The following is a 24,563-nucleotide window of genomic DNA, read 5'->3' as shown; positions in this document are numbered from 1 at the left end:
TAAATTCTATTTTTTTAATTATAATTGAGACTTGTATTTATTGGAACAGCATACCACTAGACTCTTGCTTTATTTGGGAATAGTTAGAAGTGATTTATTTGGTTTGTTAATAGTTTAATTTGTTCACTGTTAGAGTTGGATAAAGAAATTGTTACCGTTTCATTTTAAAGTGAGTGCTTGGTGCTTATTTTAATTAACCACTAGAAGTTGCAGAAAGGCAGGTTACACCACTTTTCACACTCCTTTTAGAGATTATAGGATGAGGTGCTCCTCTTTAGGTGTTTTGGTTTGAGTTCTCAGGGTTTGGGGGGGATAAACCTCCGCCTTATAACAAGATGTAGGAGCAGAGCTGGGCCAAAAGAACAGCCCAAATAAAAAATGCAGTGGAGCTAAAGTGAGATATGTTTGGCCCCACTTTGTAGGAAAACCCTCAATGGAACCGAACATGGAGAGGAAAAGGTGGAAGACAAACATTTGTCACAATGGGTTTGGGCAGCCCCCAAGTAAACTACCCCGAGAATCTCCGAGAGGGAGCGTGGCTGAGCTCCGGGGTGGATACCCCAGGGACGGTGCACTGGATCATCACTCGTTCTTCAGTGACCTGGCGGACAGCGAGCGGCAGAGGACTGTGGTTTCGTTCCTCCTGAGACATGGCGAGACATTGGCCGAGACACTGGACAGGATTGAGCTGGGAGGCAAGGAGGTCCAGTTAGTGGTCAGGGCCCTGAGGTCAGCCGCAGAGATGGCCAGCAGCCGAGAGGAGACCAGGTCCATCCTGCAGCCTGTGGTCCGCTCTCCTTTCCTGCTGAAGGGCTTACTCCAGTCCATTGCCCGGCTGGATCACTGCGGAGGGGAAGAGGTGGACGACCTCCTAGACTTTCTCCGACACTTGACCCTGGCTTTCCCCGAGAGTATCCGAGACCGGATCTCAATCCCGGCCGACCTGCTGCATTCCCGGCTCCAGCGCCTCCAGGGCCTGGGCTCTGAGCTCTCCTGGCCCCGGAAGAAGCAGCTGCATGACCTGGAGCGCTCAGTCAATGAGGCTTTCCCAGGAGCGGACACCGGGCGGCAAGGCGTCTTCATCCAGGAGGAAGAGGCCAGAGATTTCCGACACCTATCCGTCTTCCCCAGCTCTCGGGATATGGTAGGAGCTGGGGAGCCCGGTCCACTGCTCCCCAACAGAGTGGAGGGAACCTATCCGAGCACACTCTCCTACCTGGACACTCATTTCCGCCTGCTGCGGGAAGACTTTGTCAAGCTGCTGAGGGAGGACCTGGCTACCTACCTGGCCCCGAGAAGCCGTTTCCTGCAGCCCTCCCCTGGCCTCAGGGTCTACAGCAACGTCCAGGTCCTGCACCCAGTCTGCCAGTGGGACGGCGTTGCCTACAAGACCTGCTTCGACCAGCCCCACCGTGCAGGCTGGTTGACTCCCAGAAGGTTGCAGAAGGGCTCCCTGGTTTGCCTGCTGGCCACTGATTGCCGGGAGATCTTCTTCGCCTCGGTCGCCAAGTCCGATGCCAAGTGGCTGAGCCAAGGGCTGCTCCTCCTCAAGTTCTCCATCAGCCACACCGAGTTGTCCAAGCTCATATACGGGCACCGCTTCGCCATGTTGGAGTCGCGGGCGTTCTTCGAAGCTTACCGCCACGTGCTGCTCACGCTCCAGGCGATTGATGGTGACCAGCTCCCTTTCCAGAGGTACATTGTGAAATGTAAACCCTCGGTCCGTCCGCCTGCCTACCTCCGGCAACACGGTGTCACCCTCGATCTGCTGCCCCTGCTCAGAAACGTCAAAGCAGGAGTCGACGCTGAGGTAAGCTTTGTCTTGCATCAGATAAGGACGTAGAAATGGAAGGTAAAGGCACAGAAAGAGCACCCACAGCCCTTCAAAAGCCTGCTCTGTACCACCATAAGATCATGGCTGATCCCCAACTTCAACTTCATTTTCCTGCTCCCTCCCTAAATCCTTCATTTTCCAAATAATCCATCGATCACGCCCTCCCCTCAAGCCCGCACTGCCCCTCTTTCACAAAGACACCCTCTCATGGTGCTCCTCAAACCAGCAGTTCATCATCAAAACTGCTTTTGGTGCACCCATGTGCAAGCTTTGAGACTGCAGACCCAGAGCAATGGGTTCCATAACAGAGTCTAAATTCACTTTAACACATGGTCTGTTATGGCTGGGCATCTAATACTGGCCTGGAGAGTGATGCCCACAGCCCCTGAGTGAATTAGTTTTAGAAACAGTGCTCCCAACTCTGTCTTTGCAAAATTATTGTGTTGAATGGTAGAATTTTGAATGGCTGAATGGTCTTTTAGGTCCTTCTTTTTGGACTAGCAATCTTTAACTCATGGAGTGCCACAGGGATCAGTGCTGGGGCATCATATATTTACAAGAAATGTCAATGACATAGTTTCGGGAGCAAAATATACAGTGGTTAAATCTGCAATGACAGCAGGCAGGTAGGACAGAAAGTTATTAAAATAGAGAGTCTGCAAGGTGATATACATAGGTCAGGTGAGTGGGCCAGAAATTTTGAGATGGAGAATGTGGTATGTTACCATTATTATTTGGGGACTTGAGCTCTAAAGTGGAGGAATTATGAATAACTTTAAATTTGATTTGATTTATTATTGTCGCGTGTACAAGATACAGTGAAAAGTATTGGTTTGCATGCTAACCAGACAAATCATGCCTTGAACAAGTACATTAGGGTAATGGACAAAATGCAGGGTATAGTGTCACAGCTACAGAGGTGGAGGGAAAGATCCTGTAATACACGAAAGTCTGATAACAGTGGGGAAGAAGCTGTTCTTAAATCTGTTGGTGTTTCTATGTTGTGTGTATTGTGAAGAGAAGAACAGGTTTTAATTTTATTCTTAGATTCTGTGAGTGGTGTAGAGTTGTCTAGAGGTTTGTTGATCCATGCATTTTTAAAGTGAGTTTACAATCTTAGAGTGGAACTTGAGGTGAATAACCCAGTGCATTAAAACACATGGCTAGAAAAAACCCTTGCTGTTAAGCAACGAGAATCAAGTGCCTCCGAGAATAGAACAATTAAAAAAGTCAGGCAATGTGTGAAGGTTCAGCAAGAGCGAAAAGGTGTGTTTTGTGCGGTGGCCTCCAAAATAGTCAGGACTGTTTCCAGGTAGGGAAAATAGCCTGAGTGGCTTAGCGATGAAAACTCCAGAAGCAGAGAGAGGCTGGAAGCTGAGGCATTGGAAGGCAAGTGTGTTTGCTCTGAGACTGTGTTTTGAGGTCAATAAGAAGAAAGCTTATGAAACCATTTGCAGCCATTTCTGTTCCTGGGGTGGGGGTAGCTAATACGAGAGGACATAGTTTTAAAGTGATTGGAGGTAGATATCGGGGAGACGTCAGAGGTAGGTTTTTTCACTCAGAGAGTGATCGGGGCGTGGAATGCATTGCTGGAGAGGGTAGTGGAGTCGGCCTCATTAGGGGCATTTAAGCGGTTATTAGACAGGCATATGGATGATAGTATAAGGCAGGGGAGGAGGTTATATAGACCTTAGGTTTAGGGTAAAAGTTCGGCACAACATCATGGACTGAAGGGCCTGTACTGTTCTATGTTCTATGTTCATTTCAACTGAACCAGAAACATTAAAGTGGAGACAGGGTGACTGTTCACTGAGGTATCGGTTATGTGTAATGATGTTGTTTGCAGGTTGAATCCTTATTTTCTGATATTTGTGATAAAACTGTTTCAGATAGCTCTTGCATGTTAGTTTTATGTTGAGCCCCTTTTTATGTGCAATGAAGTTTTTCTTTTGTTAAAAGTATATTGGCAGCCTCTTGTGAATATAAACAAGGGGAGGCAATGGCCTAGTAGTATTATCACTGGACTGTTAATCCACAGACCCAGATAACATTCCGGGGACCCGGGTTCGAATCCTGCCACGGCAGGTGGTGGAATTTGAACTCCGTAAATATCTGGAGTTGAGAATCTAATGATGACAGTGAATCCATTGTCGATTGTTGTAAGAACACATCTGGTTCACTAATGTCCTTTAGGGAAGGAAACTGCCATCCATACCTGGTCTGGTCTCCATGTGACTCCAGACCCATTGCAATGTGGTTGACTCTGAACTGCCCTCTGGGCAATTAGGTATTAGGTAATAGTAAATGCTGCCTGGTCAGCGATGCCCTCATCCCGTGAATGAATAAAGGAAAAAAATGCGGTGACTGACCACCAGGGTAAACAATTTGCACAACTAAATGTAACAAATTCAACCAAGTTTCACTCTGGAAATACTTTTACCCAATCATTTGGACATTCCTGACAATAAGTTAATCATGGTCATTAAAATTTTATACTTTCAAACACTCCTTTAGGTCTGGATAAAAAGCAAAAGCGTAAATTGTTTCATTCCTAAATTGAAGACAACAAAATGTGAGGCTGGATGAACATTTGATTTGATTGTATGTCAGAAATATTTTTTAAAAAGTGGATAATTTAGGAAGGAGAGATAATGGGAACTGCAGATGCTGGAGAATCCAAGACAACAAAATGTGAGGCTGGATGAACACAGCAGGCCCAGCAGCATCTCAGGAGCACAAAAGCTGACGTTCCGGGCCTAGACCCTTCATCACCAACTTTAAGTGCATTAAAGTCGTCATTGGACAAGCATATGGACATACATGGAATAGTGTGGGTTAGATGGGCTTGAGATCGGTATGACAGTTCAGCACAACATTGAGGGCCAAAGGGCCTGTACTGTGCTGTAATGTTCTATGTTCTATGTTCATCCAGCTTCACACTTTGTTTTCTTGGATTCTCCAGCATCTGCAATTCCCATTATATCTGATACAAGGTTCAAACTTTATTTCTTTGGGTAATCCATATCTTGCAACAATTCAATGAACCTTTCTGTTTCCAGTTTTTGCCATAATTTACCCCAAAGGCAATGACTCAGGAAAACTTACAGAAACATCTGCAATTGTTGAAAGATCCTGATTCCATTCCTGGTTGTAGATGCGGGTCCAACGCAATTTCTTAAGACCATACTAATAGAGGCTTCTTTGAAAGCAAGCATTGGAATTAAAGGCACAGTATTAACTGACAAGAGATAATGGGAACTGCAGATGCTGGAGAATTCCAGGATAATAAAATGTGAGGCTGGATGAACACAGCAGGCCAAGCAGCATCTCAGGAGCACAAAAGCTGACGTTTCGGGCCTAGACCCTTCATCAGAGGGGGGGATGGGGTGAGGGTTCTGGAATAAATAGGGAGAGAGGGGGAGGCGGACCGAAGATGGAGAGAAAAGAAGATAGGTGGAGACAGTATAGGTGGGGAGGTAGGGAGGGGATAGGTCAGTCCAGGGAAGACGGACAGGTCAAGGAGGTGGGATGAGGTTAGTAGGTAGATGAGGGTGTGGCTTGGGGTGGGAGGAAGGGATGGGTGAGAGGAAGAACAGGTTAGGGAGGCAGAGACAAGTTGGACTGGTTTTGGGATGCAGTGGGTGGAGGGGAAGAGCTGGGCTGGTTGTGTGGTGCAGTGGGGGGAGGAGACAAACTGGGCTGGTTTAGGGATGCGGTGGGGAAAGGGGAGATTTTGAAACTGGTGAAGTCCACATTGATACCATTAGGCTGCTGGGGTCCCAAGCGGAATATGAGTTGCTGTTCCTGCAACCTTCGGGTGGCATCATTGTGGCACTGCAGGAGGCCCATGATGGACATGTCATCTAAAGAATGGGAGGGGGAGTGGAAATGGTTTGCGACTGGGAGGTGCAGTTGTTTGTTGCGAACTGAGCGGAGGTGTTCTGCAAAGCGGTCTCCAAGCCTCCGCTTGGTTTCCCCAATGTGGAGGAAGCCACACCGGGTACAGTGGATGCAGTATACCACATTGGGAGATGTGCAGGTGAACCTCTGCTTAATGTGGAATGTCATCTTGGGGCCTGGGATAGGGGTGAGGGAGGAGGTGTGGGGGCAAGTGTAGCATTTCCTGCGGTTGCAGGGGAAGGTGCCGGGTGTGGTGGGGTTGGAGGGCAGTGTGGAGCGAACAAGGGAGTCACAGAGAGAGTGGTCTCTCCGGAAAGCAGACAGGGGTGGGGATGGCAAAATGTCTTGGGTGGTGGGGTCGGATTGTAGATGGCGGCAGTGTCGGAGGATGATGCGTTGTATCCGGAGGTTGGTGGGGTGGTGTGTGAGAACGAGGGGGATCCTCTTGGGGCGGTGGTGGCGGGGGCGGGGTGTGAGGGATGTGTTGCGGGAAATACGGGAGACGCGGTCAAGGGCGTTCTCGATCACTGTGGGGGGAAAGTTGCGGTCCTTGAAGAACTTGGACATCTGGGATGTGCGGGAGTGGAATGTCTTATCGTGGGAGCAGATGTGGCGGAGGCGGAGGAGTTGGGAATAGGGGATGGAATTTTTGCAGGAGGGTGGGTGGGAGGAGGTGTATTCTAGGTAGCTGTGGGAGTTGGTGGGCTTGAAATGGACATCAGTTACAAGCTGGTTGCCTGAGATGGAGACTGAGAGGTCCAGGAAGGTGAGGGATGTGCTGGAGATGGCCCAGGTGAACTGAAGGTTGGGGTGGAAGGTGTTGGTGAAGTGGATGAGCTGTCCGAGCTCCTCTGGAGCGGCGCCGATACAGTCATCAATGTACCGGAGGAAGATGTGGGGTTTGGGGCCTGTGTAGGTGCGGAAGAGGGACTGTTCCACGTAACCTACAAAGAGGCAGGCATAGCTGGGGCCCATGCGGGTGCCCATGGCCACCCTCTTAGTCTGTAGGAAGTGGGAGGAGTCAAAAGAGAAGTTGTTGAGGGTGAGGACGAGTTCGGCTGGGCGGATGAGGGTGTCGGTGGAGGGGGACTGGTCTGGCCTGCGGGACAGGAAGAAGCGGAGGGCCTTGAGGCCATCTGCATGCGGAATGCAGGTGTATAGGGACTGGACGTCCATGGTGAAGATGAGGTGTTGGGGGCCAGGGAATTGGAAGTCCTGGAGGAGGTGGAGGGCATGGGTGGTGTCACGGACGTAGGTGGAGAGTTCCTGGACCAAAGGGGAGAAAATGGAGTCCAGATAGGTGGAGATGAGTTCGGTGGGGCAGGAGCAGGCTGAGACGATGGGTCGACCAGGGCAGGCAGGTTTGTGGATTTTGGGATGGAGATAGAAACGGGCCGTGCGGGGTTGGGGAACAATGAGGTTGGAGGCTGTGGGTGGGAGGTCCCCTGAGGTGATGAGGTCATGAATGGTGTTGGAGATGATGGTTTGGTGCTCGGGTGTGGGGTCATGATCGAGGGGGCAGTAGGAGGTGGTGTCGGAGAGTTGGCGTCTGGCCTCGGCGATGTCGAGGTCAGTGCGCCATGCTACCACTGCGCCACCCTTGTCTGCGGGTTTGATGGTGAGGTTGGGGTTGGAGCGGAGGGAGCAGAGGGCTGCCCGTTCTGCAGGGGAGAGGTTGGAGTGGGTGAGAGAGGTGGAGAGGTTGAGGCGTTTAAAGTCTCGACGGCAGTTGGAGATGAAGAGGTTGAGGGAGGGTAGGAGGCCTGGGGGTGGTGTCCAGGAGGAGGACTTGTGTTGGAGGCGGGTGAAGGGGTCAGTGGAGGGAGGGTTAGGCTCCCGGTTGAAGAAGTAGGCATGGAGGCGAAGGCGGCGGAAAAACTGCTCTATGTCCAATCGTGACTGGTATTCGTTGATGTGTGGTTGTAACTGACAATATGGGTTTACATTCAATATGACATTCTGCTGCCTTCTCTCCATCACCTTTGCCCTAATACCTGACATGTATCTTCTCTGCCAGAATGTAGCCACATCTTTATATGAACCTAACCATAAAAATATTTTTCTGTTTGCTTTTCTGATGAAGGGTCTAGGCCCGAAACGTCAGCTTTTGTGCTCCTGAGATGCTGCTTGGCCTGCTGTGTTCATCCAGCCTCACATTTTATTATCTTGGATTCTCCAGCATCTGCAGTTCCCATTATCTCTCATAAAAATAATTTCATATTTTATCCTGTGTTTTCCAAAAACCTAAGTGATGTGCCTATGGAAATCTGTGCTCTACTCGTACCTTTTCATTACAATCCTTCAGTGTTTACCTGGTAGAGCACTGTCTCCATTTCTCTGTGTTTGGTATAAGAAATAGTCTCTGTTTTTTGAGAAGGTTCATTACATTCATTCTTGGGATGGGGAGGTTATGAGGGAAACATTGGACAGGCTGAACCTGTGCCCATAAGGGTTTGGAAGAAGGAGAGGTAATCTCATTGAAACGTGTGTAAGAGCACACAATATAGAAGCAGAATTAGGCCATTTGGCCCATCGAGCCTGCTCCACCATTCAATCATGGCTGTTATGTTTCTCAACCTCGTTCTGCTGCCTTCTCCCCATCACCTTTGCCCTAATACTAATGCACAGCCTGTCTGTCTCTGTCTTAAAGATAAGATCTTGCGAGGACCTGACAGGGTGGATGTTGGGAGGATATTTCCCCCTGTGGGAAACTAGAATTAGGGCTCTTAGCTTAAAATAAGACGTTGCCATTTGAAAAGCTTATGGGTGCAGACGGGAAAGGGGAGCTGTGGCCACAGACAGGTCAACCATAATTTTATTAAATGACAAAACTCTTTTGAGCCACCTAATCTAGCTCTTACATTCAATAGTCGTGCGTGTATGTGTGTATGTGTGTGTATGTGTATGTGTGTGTATGTGTATGTGTGCACGTGCCAGTGTGTGTGTGTGTGTGTGTGTGAGTGCGAGCGCGTGTTTGTGTGTAGGTGGGATGTGTATGTGTGTGTGTGCGCGTCGGTGCGCACGTGCGTGCGCACACGTGTTTGTGTGTGGGTGGGAGTGTGTGTGTGTGCGCACGTGTGTGTGAGAGAGAGGAGAGTGTGTGTGTGTGTTTGTGTGTGTTTGTGTGTGTGTGTGTGCGCGCGCGCGCACGTGTTTATGTGTGGGTGGGAGTGTGTGTGTGTGCGCACGTGTGTGTGAGAGAGAGGAGAGTGTGTGTGTGTGTGTTTGTGTGTGTGTGTGTGCGCGCGCGCGCACGTGTTTATGTGTGGGTGGGAGTGTGTGTGTGTGTGTGTGTGCACGCACGCGATTGTGTGTGTGAGAGAGAGTGTGTGTGTGTGCACGCACGCGTGTGTGTGTGTGAGAGAGAGTGTGTGTGTGTGTGTGTGTGTGTTTGAGAGAGAGAGGAGAGAGAGAGATTGTGTGTGTGTGTGTGTGTGTGTGTGTGTGTGTGTGTGTGTGTGTGTGTGTGCGCGCGCGCACGTGTCTGTGTGTGTGTGTGTGTCTGTGTGTGTCTGTGTGTTCCCATTGTGACTTATTTATTGCAGCCCTTGTTTCTTTTCCTTCCACTTTGACTGCCCTCTGTTTCTGCCTTGAACTGAAGATGGAGAGTGATATGGAGAGGGAGACATCTCCGTCGATGGAGTCAGGATTGGAACTGGGCCTTACCACAGAGGCATGTCCCAGCCTGAGAGTGGAACAGGAGCAGGAGACTGAGGATTCCTTTGATCTGTCCGAGGAGAGCAGTAGCCCAGCTAATACCACCATGGAGGACGCAGCACAGGAGATGAGCTCACTGGAGGAGAGCACTCAACTTGTAGTCGGAAGTGACAAGAAGATGGAGGAGCAGCTTCATCCAGCAGCGGAGAGAAACTCTGGTTTTGCTGGACAGTTTATCAGCATTAACCACAGGGAGCTCCAGACTGCAGAGGACAGACCTGGCCCAACACCTGGGAATGTTACCTTCACAGAGAGGGGCAGCTCAGCTGTGGAGAGCATGGATCTGATGCAGCACAGGGGCACCTCAGTGGGGCAAGGTGGAAGCCCAACTGAGTATGGCAATACCCTGACTGGGCATCGCAATACCCCAATGGGGCAAGGGGACAACTTCGCAAAGAACAACATCTATGAAGTGAATCCATTTCAACAAGATTTCCGGTCTTTGCGATGGTTGAATCATTTTGACAGGTCTCAGCTGAAGGCTCTTCAGAAGGCCCTGAAGCGGGAATTTGCACTGATCCAGGGTCCTCCTGGGACAGGTACGTGGCCAGGGCTTGCTTTCTGTGCTGAGAGTGTGGCATGAGGGAGCTAGATATTGCCAATGACCCACAGAACCCAGAGCAAGCTTCTGCTGGTGCCATAATGATGGCCCTGGATAACGGAACCGTCTCCATGATGGAGACAGAGATCACATCATATCAGAGAATCAATAAATCAGGAAAAATCGGGGAGGATTGATTAGCTGAGGAGGATCACGGAGGATCCATCGGCCTTGAAGTATCACTTTGCCTGGGAATCAGTGCATAACTAGATGATAAAATGTGGGGCTGGATGAACACAGCAGGCCAAGCAGCATCTCAGGAGCACAAAAGCTGACGTTTCGGGCCTAGACCCTTCATCAGAGAGGGGGATGGGGGGAGGGAACTGGAATAAATAGGGAGAGAGGGGGAGGCGGACCGAAGATGGAGAGTAAAGAAGATAGGTGGAGAGGGTGTAGGTGGGGAGGTAGGGAGGGGATAGGTCAGTCCAGGGAAGACGGACAGGTCAAGGAGGTGGGATGAGGTTAGTAGGTAGCTGGGGGTGCGGCTTGGGGTGGGAGGAAGGGATGGGTGAGAGGAAGAACCGGTTAGGGAGGCAGAGACAGGTTGGACTGGTTTTGGGATGCAGTGGGTGGGGGGGAAGAGCTGGGCTGGTTGTGTGGTGCAGTGGGGGGAGGGGATGAACTGGGCTGGTTTAGGGATGCAGTGGGGGAAGGGGAGATTTTGAAACTGGTGAAGTCCACATTGATACCATATGGCTGCAGGGTTCCCAGGCGGAATATAAGTTGCTGTTCCTGCAACCTTCGGGTGGCATCATTGTGGCAGTGCAGGAGGCCCATGATGGACATGTCATCAAGAGAATGGGAGGGAGAGTGGAAATGGTTTGCGACTGGGAGGTGCAGTTGTTTGTTACGAACTGAGCGGAGGTGTTCTGCAAAGCGGTCCCCAAGCCTCCGCTTGGTTTCCCCAATGTAGAGGAAGCCGCACCGGGTACAGTGGATGCAGTATACCACATTGGCAGATGTGCAGGTGAACCTCTGCTTAATGTGGAATGTCATCTTGGGGCCTGGAATGGGGGTGAGGGAGGAGGTGTGGGGACAAGTGTAGCATTTCCTGCGGTTGCAGGGGAAGGTGCCGGGTATGGTGGGGTTGGAGGGCAGTGTGGAGCGAACAAGGGAGTCACGGAGAGAGTGGTCTCTCCGGAAAGCAGACAGGGGAGGGGATGGAAAAATGTCTTGGGTGGTGGGGTCGGATTGTAAATGGCGGAAGTGTCGGAGGATAATGCGTTGTATCCGGAGGTTGGTAGGGTGGTGTGTGAGAACGAGGGGGATCCTCTTGGGGCGGTTGTGGCGGGGGCGGGGTGTGAGGGATGTGTCGCGGGAGATGCGGGAGACGCGGTCAAGGGCGTTCTCAATCACCGTGGGGGGAAAGTTGCGGTCCTTAAAGAACTTGGACATCTGGGATGTGCGGGAGTGGAATGTCTTATCGTGGGAGCAGATGCGGCGGAGGCGGAGGAATTGGGAATAGGGGATGGAATTTTTGCAGGAGGGTGGGTGGGAGGAGGTGTATTCTAGGTAGCTGTGGGAGTCGGTGGGCTTGAAATGGACATCAGTTACAAGCTGGTTGCCTGAGATGGAGACTGAGAGGTCCAGGAAGGTGAGGGATGTGCTGGAGATGGCCCAGGTGAACTGAAGGTTGGGGTGGAAGGTGTTGGTGAAGTGGATGAACTGTTCGAGCTCCTCTGGGGAGCAAGAGGTGGCGCCGATACAGTCATCAATGTACCGGAGGAAGAGGTGGGGTTTGGGGCCTGTGTAGGTGCGGAAGATGGACTGTTCCACGTAACCTACAAAGAGGCAGGCATAGCTGGGGCCCATGTGGGTGACTTGTTTTTGATGTTGCCGAAAGAATACATGGGAGCAGTAGCTCAGATTATTCTTCTCATTTGATAATCTACAGGGTTGGATTAATAAATTCAAATTCCACCATAACAGCCTGTGAATTTAAATTCAATAAATCAAATAAACTTGGAACAATGAGCATGGAACTTCTGGATTGGCCCAGAAATCCATCCAAAGAAGGAATCTGCCATTGTTACCTTGTCTGGTCTGTATGTGACTCCAGACCCAGAGTAATTAACAGTCCTCTGAGCAGGATGAACTTAGTTCATGAGGGAAGCTAGGAAGGACTTACTAACAGTTGTCAGTGGTTGCAATCTGGTCAGCTTTTAATTCCTGGATTTGTCTTATTGAACCTAAGTTTGGCCATCTGCCACAGTGGGATCTGTGCCCCCAGAACATTAGCTTGGTTCTAAATTATTAGCCCGGTGATGATACTACATTACCGCCTCCTCCATGCAGCTTACGTGGGCTCTAAGGTTGGTCTGGGAACTCACCCTGAGGACAGACTGCTAGCCGATGGATAATAGCTGACACTTAGATAGCTATTGATCAGTCTAGACACAAACTGAAACATACCTTGGAATGAGGGGCTATCGAGTAACTCATTGAAATGGTGTGTGTGTCCGTGTGTCTGTGTGTCTCTGTGTCGATGACTCTGTGTCTATGAGTCTTCTGTCTCTCAATTTGCATGTGTGTATGTGTGAGGCTGCCTGTGACTCTGTCTGGTGTGTGTGTCTGTGTCTCTGTGTGTGTCTGTGACCTTGTGTCTTTGGAATCTGTTCCCGAGTTTTGTGTGTAAGTGTGTGCGTGAGACCATGTGACTGTGTGTGTGTGTGTGTGTGTGTGTGTGTGTGTGTCTGAGAGAGAGAGAGAGAGACCATGTGACTGTTTGTCTGTAAGTCACTTGTGTGTATGAGATCATAATCGTCTGCCTGTAATGTGCGCTTGTGTGTTTGAGACCTTGTGACTGTCTGTAATGTGTGCTTGTGTGTTTGAGACTGTGTGACTGTCTGTAATGTGTGCTTGTGTGTTTGAGACTGTGTGACTGCCTGTAATGTGTGCTTGTGTGTTTGAGACTGTGTGACTGCCTGTAATGTGCGCTTGTGTGTTTGAGACCTTGTGACTGTCTGTAATGTGTGCTTGTGTGTTTGAGACTGTGTGACTGTCTGTAATGTGCGCTTGTGTGTTTGAGACCTTGTGACTGTCTGTAATGTGTGCTTGTGTGTTTGAGACTGTGTGACTGCCTGTAATGTGTGCTTGTGTGTTTGAGACTGTGTGACTGCCTGTAATGTGCGCTTGTGTGTTTGAGACCTTGTGACTGTCTGTAATGTGTGCTTGTGTGTTTGAGACTGTGTGACTGTCTGTAATGTGTGCTTGTGTGTTTGAGACCTTGTGACTGCCTGTAATGTGCGCTTGTGTGTTTGAGACCTTGTGACTGTCTGTAATGTGTGCTTGTGTGTTTGAGACTGTGTGACTGTCTGTAATGTGTGCTTGTGTGTTTGAGACTGTGTGACTGTCTGTAATGTGCGCTTGTGTGTTTGAGACCTTGTGACTGTCTGTAATGTGTGCTTGTGTGTTTGAGACTGTGTGACTGTCTGTAATGTGCGCTTGTGTGTTTGAGACTGTGTGACTGTCTGTAATGTGCGCTTGTGTGTTTGAGACTGTGTGACTGTCTGTAATGTGCGCTTGTGTGTTTGAGACCTTGTGACTGTCTGTAATGTGCGCTTGTGTGTTTGAGACTGTGTGACTGTCTGTAATGTGTGCTTGTGTGTTTGAGACTGTGTGACTGTCTGTAATGTGCGCTTGTGTGTTTGAGACTGTGTGACTGCCTGTAATGTGTGCTTGTGTGTTTGAGACTGTGTGACTGTCTGTAATGTGCGCTTGTGTGTTTGAGACTGTGTGACTGTCTGTAATGTGCGCTTGTGTGTTTGAGACTGTGTGACTGTCTGTAATGTGTGCTTGTGTGTTTGAGACTGTGTGACTGCCTGTAATGTGCGCTTGTGTGTTTGAGACCTTGTGACTGTCTGTAATGTGCGCTTGTGTGTTTGAGACTGTGTGACTGTCTGTAATGTGCGCTTGTGTGTTTGAGACCTTGTGACTGTCTGTAATGTGCGCTTGTGTGTTTGAGACCTTGTGACTGCCTGTAATGTGCGCTTGTGTGTTTGAGACCTTGTGACTGCCTGTAATGTGTGCTTGTGTGTTTGAGACTGTGTGACTGTCTGTAATGTGCGCTTGTGTGTTTGAGACTGTGTGACTGTCTGTAATGTGCGCTTGTGTGTTTGAGACCTTGTGACTGTCTGTAATGTGCGCTTGTGTGTTTGAGACTGTGTGACTGTCTGTAATGTGCGCTTGTGTGTTTGAGACTGTGTGACTGTCTGTAATGTGTGCTTGTGTGTTTGAGACTGTGTGACTGCCTGTAATGTGCGCTTGTGTGTTTGAGACCTTGTGACTGCCTGTAATGTGTGCTTGTGTGTTTGAGACTGTGTGACTGTCTGTAATGTGCGCTTGTGTGTTTGAGACTGTGTGACTGTCTGTAATGTGCGCTTGTGTGTTTGAGACCTTGTGACTGTCTGTAATGTGCGCTTGTGTGTTTGAGACTGTGTGACTGCCTGTAATGTGCGCTTGTGTGTTTGAGACCTTGTGACTGCCTGTAATGTGTGCTTGTGTGTTTGAGACTGTGTGACTGTCTGTAATGTGCGCTTGTGTGTTTGAGACTGTGTGACTGTCTGTAATGTGCGCTTGTGTGTTTGAGACCTTGTGACTGTCTGTAATGTGCGCTTGTGTGTTTGAGACTGTGTGACTGTCTGTAATGTGCGCTTGTGTGTTTGAGACTGTGTGACTGTCTGTAATGTGTGCTTGTGTGTTTGAGACTGTGTGACTGCCTGTAATGTGCGCTTGTGTGTTTGAGACCTTGTGACTGCCTGTAATGTGTGCTTGTGTGTTTGAGACTGTGTGACTGTCTGTAATGTGCGCTTGTGTGTTTGAGACTGTGTGACTGTCTGTAATGTGCGCTTGTGTGTTTGAGACCTTGTGACTGTCTGTAATGTGCGCTTGTGTGTTTGAGACTGTGTGACTGTCTGTAATGTGCGCTTGTGTGTTTGAGACTGTGTGACTGTCTGTAATGTGTGCTTGTGTGTTTGAGACTGTGTGACTGTCTGTAATGTGCGCTTGTGTGTTTGAGACCTTGTGACTGTCTGTAATGTGTGCTTGTGTGTTTGAGACTGTGTGACTGTCTGTAATGTGTGCTTGTGTGTTTGAGACTGTGTGACTGTCTGTAATGTGCGCTTGTGTGTTTGAGACCTTGTGACTGTCTGTAATGTGCGCTTGTGTGTTTGAGACCTTGTGACTGCCTGTAATGTGCGCTTGTGTGTTTGAGACCTTGTGACTGCCTGTAATGTGTGCTTGTGTGTTTGAGACTGTGTGACTGTCTGTAATGTGTGCTTGTGTGTTTGAGACTGTGTGACTGTCTGTAATGTGTGCTTGTGTGTTTGAGACTGTGTGACTGTCTGTAATGTGCGCTTGTGTGTTTGAGACTGTGTGACTGCCTGTAATGTGTGCTTGTGTGTTTGAGACCTTGTGACTGTCTGTAATGTGCGCTTGTGTGTTTGAGACCTTGTGACTGTCTGTAATGTGTGCTTGTGTGTTTGAGACTGTGTGACTGCCTGTAATGTGCGCTTGTGTGTTTGAGACTGTGTGACTGCCTGTAATGTGCGCTTGTGTGTTTGAGACTGTGTGACTGCTTGTCGGTAACTCGCGTGTGTGTGTGATTTGTGGGAGTGTGTTTGGTGTGTATGTATTAGTAAGCTGTGCTCCTGTTGCTGTTGCTAACGCAGGAAAGACCTTCCTGGGGTTAAAGTTGGTGGAGTTGCTGCTGCATAACCAGAGACTCTGGCAGGCAACCTTGGGGAGCCCGAGCCCCATTCTGATCGTCTGCAACACCAAGCACGGCCTGGAGCAGTTCTTGGAAGGTAAGCTGGTTCTTTACAAGGCAACAGTATCACAGCAACTGTGTTTAAAAACGTTTTTAAAAATGAAAGTAAAGCTGGGGAAGGTAAAAGTGATGGTGGTGTTTTCAGGAAGAAATGTGTTGTTTTTACCCAGTATATTTGCCTCCAATCCCACTCCATCACAGTTGACCCCTAACTGTGTTCTGTATTAGCTCCATGAGCTACACTATTCAATCAAACTGCAAGCCACAAGCCAATGCGAGATGCGTTCTCCATTACCATCTTGAGTGTAGCTAGAATCCAAGGACTTTCCACCACAGAATGAGGCCATTCAATCCATCTTCACTGTGCTGGCCCGGTTGGCCGGACAGCTGGTTGGCGATGTAGATGGATGCCAACAGCAAGGGTTCAGTTCCCGCACCAGCTGAGGTTACCATGAAGGAGGGTCCTTCTCAATCCCTGGCCTGAGGCATGGCCACCCTCAGGTTAAACCCCCACCATTTATCTCTCTGGTCTGGTAAGACTGTTGGGACTTTACCTTTCTAATGGCCATGAGGCCCCTGGCCATGGACCAAGCCCATCTGAGGAAGGGGCTCAACAGGATGCCCTAAGCATTGTCTCACTCATCTCCATGACTGGCAGGAACATCAATGTGATTGTTGTTTAGCCACTGTATACTCACTCATGCTCCAGTCTCAATCTGTACCTGTGTAACTCCTGTATGATAGACTGATTGGACGAAGGCAGTTAGGGGTGGCTAATATATATTGACCCTCATCCATGAATGAATTTTTAAAAAATCACTAATTTAGAAGAATATTGAGGGTGATCCCATAAAAACCTATGAGGGTCTAATAGGACTGGACAGGATAAACATAAAAAGCATATCTGTGATGAACAGGAAGTGCAGAACCAGGGATCACAGTTGAAGGATATGGGGTACGTCCTTTACGACTCATATGCGGAAAAGTTTCTTCACCCAGAGAGTGGGGAGCCTGTGAACTTCTCTGCCATAGAAAGTGGTTGAGGCCAAAACATTGAATATTTTCAAGGAGGTAGGTATAATTTTTAGGGTTATGGGGATCAAAGGATATGGGGAGAAAGTGGGGACAAAGACACTGAGTTGGATGATCACCCAAGATCATAATGAATGATGGAGCAGGCTCAAGGGGCTGAATGGCCTGAGTGGCCCTAGCTTGATGTTTACAGGTAGCACTCTCTTCCATTAGGTGGAAGATACAAGAGTTTGAAAGCATGCTCCAACAGATTTGAGAACAGCACTTCCCTGCTGTTAACAGGCTCTTGATCAGACTGCTCATATATTAGAGTTAGTCTTTTTCTGCATCTGCTATATAGCTGTGACACTATATTCTGCATTCTGTTCGATTATCCTGATGTACTTAGGTTTGCCTGCGTAGCATGCAAAACAATACTTTTTACTGTACCTTGGTACATGTCACAATAAATCAAATCAGATCACTTGTTGGTTACTGAAAGACACTCATTTTTGCAGGGATGCTGGAGTTTAAATCCACAGGGATTGTGCGCATCGGAGGACTTTGCAAAAACAAGAAGCTTCAAATGTTCTCCCTGGAGGCCCTTCGCAAGACCACATTACAGAAAGTCCTGACTCCAACACAAAGGCGCAGGTTCAAAGAGGTGTGTTTGCCGGGTTCCACATTCACCATATAATAACCCGAATAATAATGTCCCTAAAGCAAACAGAGCAGAAAGGCTCATTGATATAATGGCTCTGTGATAGTTAAGTTGACGACTTTTTGTCCAAACGCCACTATCCATGTTTGAAATAACATCAAGTCCTATTCACCCATCTCTCCACTATCTCTGGACTGACAAGTTCTTGATTTTAAAATGATCATGTTTTGATTTTGACTCCGTCCATGGCTTTCTCCCTTTCCTATCTCTGTAATCTCCTCCAGCCCACAATTCTGCAAGAGCTCTGTGCCCTTTCCAATTCCGACTTCTGGAGCAGACCAAATTGTAATTGCATTACTGCTGCCATTAATGTCCTGGGCATTAAAATAGTCGGTGATACAGAGAGGAAATGCAATGGTTGTAATCTTCCAACAATCCCTAGTTTCTGAAGGTTTCAAGCGGATTGAACAATTACAAACGTAACATTTTTATCCAAGAAATGAAAGAGACAGAAGGCAGGAAACAAGAGGCCAGTTTGCCTAACGTCTGTCATGGGGAAATTATTAGAATCCATGATTATGCAAGCTATAGCAGGAAACTCATAAAGTGTCAGGCAGAGTCAACATGGTTTTGTGAAAAGGAAATTGTGTTTAATTAATTTATTATGAGGATGTAATGTCCAAAGCTGGATGAAGGTGACCCTGTAGATATGAAGTACTTGAATTTCCAACAGCTATTTGATAAGGGATCCTGTGGGCACAATACGTTGACTCTTCCAGGCACAATTCTAAGAAATAGTGAGTTTTGAGAAGATTTGCAGCTCAGGTTGAGGTTCTGGATATAAGTTTGCTCGCTGAGCTGGAAGGTTCGTTTTCAGATGTTTTGTCACCATTCTAGGTAACATCATCAGTGAGCCTCCGACAAAGCGCTGGTGTTATGTCCCGCTTTCTATTTATCTGGTTAGGTTTCCTTGGGTTGGTGATGTCATTTCCTGCATTGATGATATCATTTCCTGTTCTTTATCTCAGCGGGTGGTAGATGGGCTCAAATCAATGTGTTTGTTGATGGAGTTGCGGTCAAACACATTGATTTGGAACCCGTCTACCACCCACTGAGAAAAAGAACAGAAAATGATATCACCAATGCAGGAAATGACATCACCAACCCAAGGAAACCTAACCAGATAAATAGAAAGTGGGACATAACACCAGCGCTTCGTCGGAGGCTCACTGATGATGTTACCTAGAATGGTGACGAAACGTCTGAAAACTAACCTTCCAGCTCAGCGAGCAAACTCACATCCAGAACAATTCTAAGAAATGTTGGCAATGGGAAGCTTAGGGCTGAACCCTGGTCCTGGCTGAATGAAATGCTAGCACTGGGAAAGCAGAACCCAGAACTTTCCAACTCCCAGGCAAGCCTGCTACTCACTCAAACCTGGCAGATGGGGAAAAAAAAGCTAAAATTTTAAAATGCCTGTTTCAAATTTTAAAAATACTCTGTCAATTTCATTTGTGTCTTCACACCGATACATATTGCTTTCTCTCTGTGGCGAAACTAGAAGGTAATGGGCGAATTTTACGGATAACCGGAACCTACGAGGGAGCAAGCTATCCTAGATCCAGTCTTGTGCACTGAGATAGGAGTAATTAATGATCTCACAGTTAGGGAGCCTCTAGAAAGGAGCAATCACAGTATGGTCGAATTTAAAATACAGATGGAGCGTGAGAAGGTTAAATCTAGTACCTGTGTCCTGTGCTTAAACAAAGGAGAATATGAAGGAATGAGGAAGGAGTTAGCTATGATAGAGTAGAACATAGAACAATACAGCGCAAAATAGACCCTTCGGCCCACAATGTTGCACCAACCCGTGAACTAATCTAAACCCCTCCCCCTACACTATCCCATCATCATCCATATGCTTAAGGACTGTTTAAATGCCCCTAATGTGGCTGAGTTCACTACATTGGCGGGCAGGGCGTTCCACGCCCTTACCATTCTGAGTAAAGAACCTGCCTCTGACATCTGTCTTAAATCTATCACCCCTCAATTTGTAGCTATGCCCCCTTGTACACGCCGATGTCATCCTAGGAAAAAGACTCTCACTGTCCACCCTATCTAATCTCTGATCGTCTTATATGCCTCTATTAAATCCCCTCTTAGCCTCCTTCTCTCCAATGAGAACAGACCCAAGTCCCTCAGCCTTTCTTCATAGGGCCTGTGCTCCAGACCAGGCAATATCCTGGGAAATCTTCTCTGCACCTTTTCCAATACTTCCACATCCTTCCTGTAATGGGGTGACCAGAACTGCACGCAATTATCCAAATGAGGCCGCACTAGTGTTTTGTACAGTTGCAGCATGACATCACGGCTCTGGAACTCAATCCCTCTACCAATAAAACCTAACACACCGTAAGCCTTCTTAACAGCACTATCAACCTGGGTGGCAACTTTCAGGGATCTATGTACATGGACACCAAGATCCCTCTGCACATCCACACCACCAAGAATCTTTCCATTGACCCAGTATTCTGCCTTCCTATTATTCTTCCCAAAGTGAATCACCTCATATTTATCCGCATTGCACTCCATTTGCCACCTTTCGGCCCAATTCTGCAGTTTATCCAAGTCTCCCTGCAACCTGCAACATTCTTCCACGCTGTCCACCACTCCACCGACTTTAGTGTCATCTGCAAACTTACTAACCCATCCACCTATGCCTGCGTCCAAGTCATTTATAAAAATGACAAACAGCAGTGGTCCCAAAACAGATCCTTGAGTAGGAGCAGAAACTTGATTGTGAATCAGTTGAGGAACAGTGGAGGACTTTCAAAACAATTTTTCACAGTGCTCAGCAGAAGTATATTCCAGTGATAAGGAAGAACTGTAGGAAAAGAGAGCCAGCCATTGATGTCTTACGAAATAAAGGAAAGTATCAGATTGAAAAAATAACTGACAACAAAGCAGAGAGCAGTAGGAAACTAATAGACTGGGAAATCTTTAAAGGCCAACAGAAAGCCACAAAAAAAGTTACAAAGGAAAGTAAGATAGATTATGAGAGTAAACTAGCTCTGTATATAAAAACAGGCAGCAAAAGTTTCTATAAATATATAAATCATATAATAGTGGCAAAGGTAAACATTGGCCCTTTAGAGGATGAGAAGCCCAATTTAATAACTAGGAATGAGGAAATAGCCGAGACATTAAACAGTTGTTTCGTGTCGGTCTTCACAGTAGAAGACACAAATAACATGCCGAAAACTACTAGCAAGAAGGTTATAGCAGGTGAGGACTTAGAAACTACCATTATCACTAAGGAGGCAGTGCTGGGCAACCTAATGGGGCTAAAGGTAGACAAGTCTCTTGGCCTGATGAAATGCATCCCAGGGTACTAAGAGAGGTGATGGAGGGAATAGCAAATGCACTAGTAATTATTTACCAAAATTCACTGGACTCTGGGATGGGTCCTGCAGATTGGCTGTTTTCCAATGTGACGCCACTGCTTTTAAAAAAAAAGGAAGTAGACAAAAAGCAGATAACTGTAGGCCAGTTAGCTTAACTTTGGTAGTGGGAAAAATGCTTGAATCTATCATTACGGAAGAAACAGCAAGACATCTGGATGTAAATTGTCCGATTGGGAACACCCAGCATGAGTTCATGAATGGGAGGTCATGTTTAACTAATTTGATGGAATTCTTTGAGGACATTACTTGCATGGTGGACAGTGGGGAACCTGTGGGTGTGATGTATCTGGATTTCCAGAAGGCACTTGACAAGGTGCCACACGAAAGGCTGCTACACTAGATAAAGTTGCATGGTATTACCGGTAATATGTTGGCATGGATAGAGGATTGGTTGACCAGGAGAAGCAGAGAATAGGGGTAAATAGGTGTTTTTCTGGTTGGCGGTCAGCGGCTAGTGGTGTGCCTCAGGGATCAGTGTTGGGACCGCAATTGTTTACAATTTACATAAATGATTTGGAGTTGGGGGACTCAGTGTGGTGTGTCAAAATTTGCAGATGACACTAAGGTGAGTTGTAGTGCAAAGTGTGCAAAAGACACTGAAAGTCTGCAGAGGGCTACAGATAGTCTAAGTGAGTGGGCAAAGGTCTGACAGATGGAGTACAATGTTGATTAGTGTGAGGTCTTCCATTTTAGTAGGAATAACAGGAAAATGGACTATGTTTTAAATGGTAAAAATTGCTGTGCAGAGGGACTTGGGTGTCCTTGTGCATGAATCGCTGAAGGTGGGATTGCAGGTACAGCAAGTAATTAAAAAGGCAAATGGAATTTTGTCTGAGAGATAATATAGAACATAGAACATAGAACATTACAGCACAGTACAGGCCCTTCGGCCCTCGATGTTGTGCTGACCTGTCATACCGATCTCAAGCCCATCTAACCTACACTATTCCATGTACATCCATATGCTTGTCCATTGACGATTTAAATGTACCTAAAGTTGGCGAATCTACTACCGTTGCAGGCAAAGCGTTCCATTCCCTTACTACTCTCTGAGTAAAGAAACTACCTCTGACATCTGTCTTATATCTTTCACCCCTTAGTTTAAAGCTATGCCCCCTCATGCTCGCCATCACCATCCGAGGAAAAAGGCCCTCTCTATCCACTCTATCTAACCCTCTGATTATTTTATATGTTTCAATTAAGTCACCTCTCAACCTTCTTCTCTCTAATGAAAACAGCCTCAAGTCCCTCAGCCTTTCCTCGTAAGACCTTCCCTCCGTACCAGGCAACATCCTAGTAAATCTCCTCTGCACCCTTTCCAAAGCTTCCACATCCTTCTTATAATGCGGTGACCAGAACTGTACACAATACTCCAAGTGCGGCCGCACCAGAGTTTTGTACAGCTTCACCATAACCTCTTGGTTCCGGAACTCAATCCCTCTATTAATAAAAGCTAAAACACTGTATGCCTTCTTAACAGCCCTGTCAACCTGGGTGGCAACTTTCAAGGATCTGTGTACATGGACACCGCGATCTCTCTGCTCATTTACACTACTAAGAACCTTACCATTAGCCCTGTACTTTGCCTTCTGGTTACTCCTACCAAAGTGCATCACCTGACACTTGTCTGCATTAAACTCCATTTGCCACCTCTCAGCCCAGCTCTGCAGCTTATCTATGTCTCTCTGCAACCTACAGCATCCTTCGTCACGATCCACAACTCCACCGACCTTAGTGTCGTCTGCAAATTTACTAACCCATCCTTCTACACCCTCATCCAGGTCATTTATAAAAAAGACAAGCAGTGGACCCAACACCGACCCTTGCGGTACACCACTAGTAACTGGTCTCCAGGATGAACATTTCCCATCAACTACCACCCTCTGTCTTCTTTCAGCAAGCCAATTTCCGATCCAAACTGCTATATCTCCCACCATTCCATTCCTCCGCATTTTGTACAATAGCCTATTGTGGGGAACCTTATCGAATGCCTTGCTGAAATCCATATACACCACATCAACCGGTTTACTCTCATCTACCTGTTTGGTCACCTCCTCAAAGAACTCAATAAGGTTTGTGAGGCACAACCTTCCGTTCACAAAACCATGCTGACTATCCCTGATCAATTTATTCTTTTCTAGATGATTATAAATCCTATCCCTTATAACCTTTTCCAACACTTTATCAACAACTGAGGTAAGGCTCACTGGTCTATCATTACCAGGGTTGTCTCTACTCCCCTTCTTGAACAGGGGAACCACATTTGCTATCCTCCAGTCATCTGGCACTATTCCTGTAGACAATGACGAGTTAAAGATCAATGCCAAAGGCTCAGCAATCTCCTCCCTGGCTTCCCAGAGGATCCGAGGATAAATCCCAACTGGCCCAGGGGACTTATCTATCTTCACCCTTTGAAGGATTTCTAATACCTCTTCCTTGTGAACCTCAATCCCACCTAGTCTAGTAGCCTGTATCTCAGATAATGGGAACTGCAGATGCTGGAGAATCCAAGATAACAAAGTGTGGAGCTGGATGAACACAGCAGGTCAAGCAGCATCTCAGGAGCACAAAAGCTGACGTTTCGGGCCTAGACCCTTCATCAGAGAGGGGGATGGGGAGAGGGTTCTGAAATAAATAGGGAGAGAGGGGAAGGCGGACCGAAGATGGAGAGAAAAGAAGATAGGTGGAGAGGAGGGTATAGGTTAGGAGGTAGGGAGGGGATAGGCCCGTCCAGGGAAGACGGACAGGTCAAGGAGGTGGGATGAGGTTAGTCGGTAGGAAATGGAGGTGCGGCTTGGGGTGGGAGGAAGGGATGGGTGAGAGGAAGAACAGGTGAGGGAGGCAGAGACAAGCTGGGCTAGTTTTGGGATGAAGTCGGGAGAGGAGATGAGCTGGGCTGGTTGTGTGATGCAGTGGGGGGAGGGGACGAACTGGGCTGGTTTCGGGATGCGGTGGGGGAAGGGGAGATTTTTGAAGCTGGTGTCAGCCATTGCTCGAGGGATGGAGTTTAGAAACAGGGAGGCTATGCTGCGGCTGTATAGGGTCCTGGTGAGGTCACACCTGGAGTACTGTGTGCAGTTTTGGTCTCCTTACTTGAGAAGAGATACACTAGCACTGGAGGGGGTGCAGAGGAGATTCACTCGGTTGATTCTAGAGTTGTGAGGGTTGGATTATGAGGAGAGACTGAGTAGACTGGGATTATACTCATTGGAATTCAGAAGAATGAGGGGAGACCTTATAGAAACATGTAAGATTATGAAGGGAATAGATAAGGTGGAGGCAGGGAGGTTGTTTCCGCTAGCAGGTGAAACTAGGACTAGGGGGCATCGCCTCAAAGTCAAGGGAAGCAGGTGTCGGACTGAGGTCAGGGGAACCTCTTCACCCAAAGGGTTGTGAATCTGTGGAATTGCCTGCCCAGTGAAGTGGTTGAAGCTGCCTCACTGAATGTTTTTAAGGCAAGGCTAGATAAACTTTTGAACAGTAAAAGAATGAGCTCGGTCTCTTTTCATTGGAGAAAAGGAGGAGGAGAGGGGACCTAATTGAGGTATACAAGATAATGAGAGGCATAGATAGAGTTGATAGCCAGAGACTATTTCCCAGGGCAGAAA

General features: G+C 47.7%; 1 protein-coding gene across 1 annotated transcript in view; it reads left to right on the top strand.

Moving 5' to 3' along the window:
* LOC125463021 (NFX1-type zinc finger-containing protein 1-like) overlaps positions 1-24,563 on the top strand; it is an 84,758-nt gene that overhangs the window by 32,590 nt on the left and 27,605 nt on the right. Inside the window, exons 2-5 of the mRNA XM_059641155.1 lie at positions 423-1,810; positions 9,336-9,990; positions 15,722-15,856; positions 17,349-17,494. Of these exons, the coding sequence (XP_059497138.1) occupies positions 434-1,810; positions 9,336-9,990; positions 15,722-15,856; positions 17,349-17,494 (2,313 nt within the window). The 5' untranslated portion in view covers positions 423-433. The remainder of the gene's footprint in view (positions 1-422; positions 1,811-9,335; positions 9,991-15,721; positions 15,857-17,348; positions 17,495-24,563) is intronic.

The sequence above is a fragment of the Stegostoma tigrinum genome, chromosome 2, assembly GCF_030684315.1.
Source record: "Stegostoma tigrinum isolate sSteTig4 chromosome 2, sSteTig4.hap1, whole genome shotgun sequence".
NCBI lineage: Eukaryota > Metazoa > Chordata > Chondrichthyes > Orectolobiformes > Stegostomatidae > Stegostoma > Stegostoma tigrinum.
This window is presented reverse-complemented; position numbering and strand designations above follow the sequence as displayed.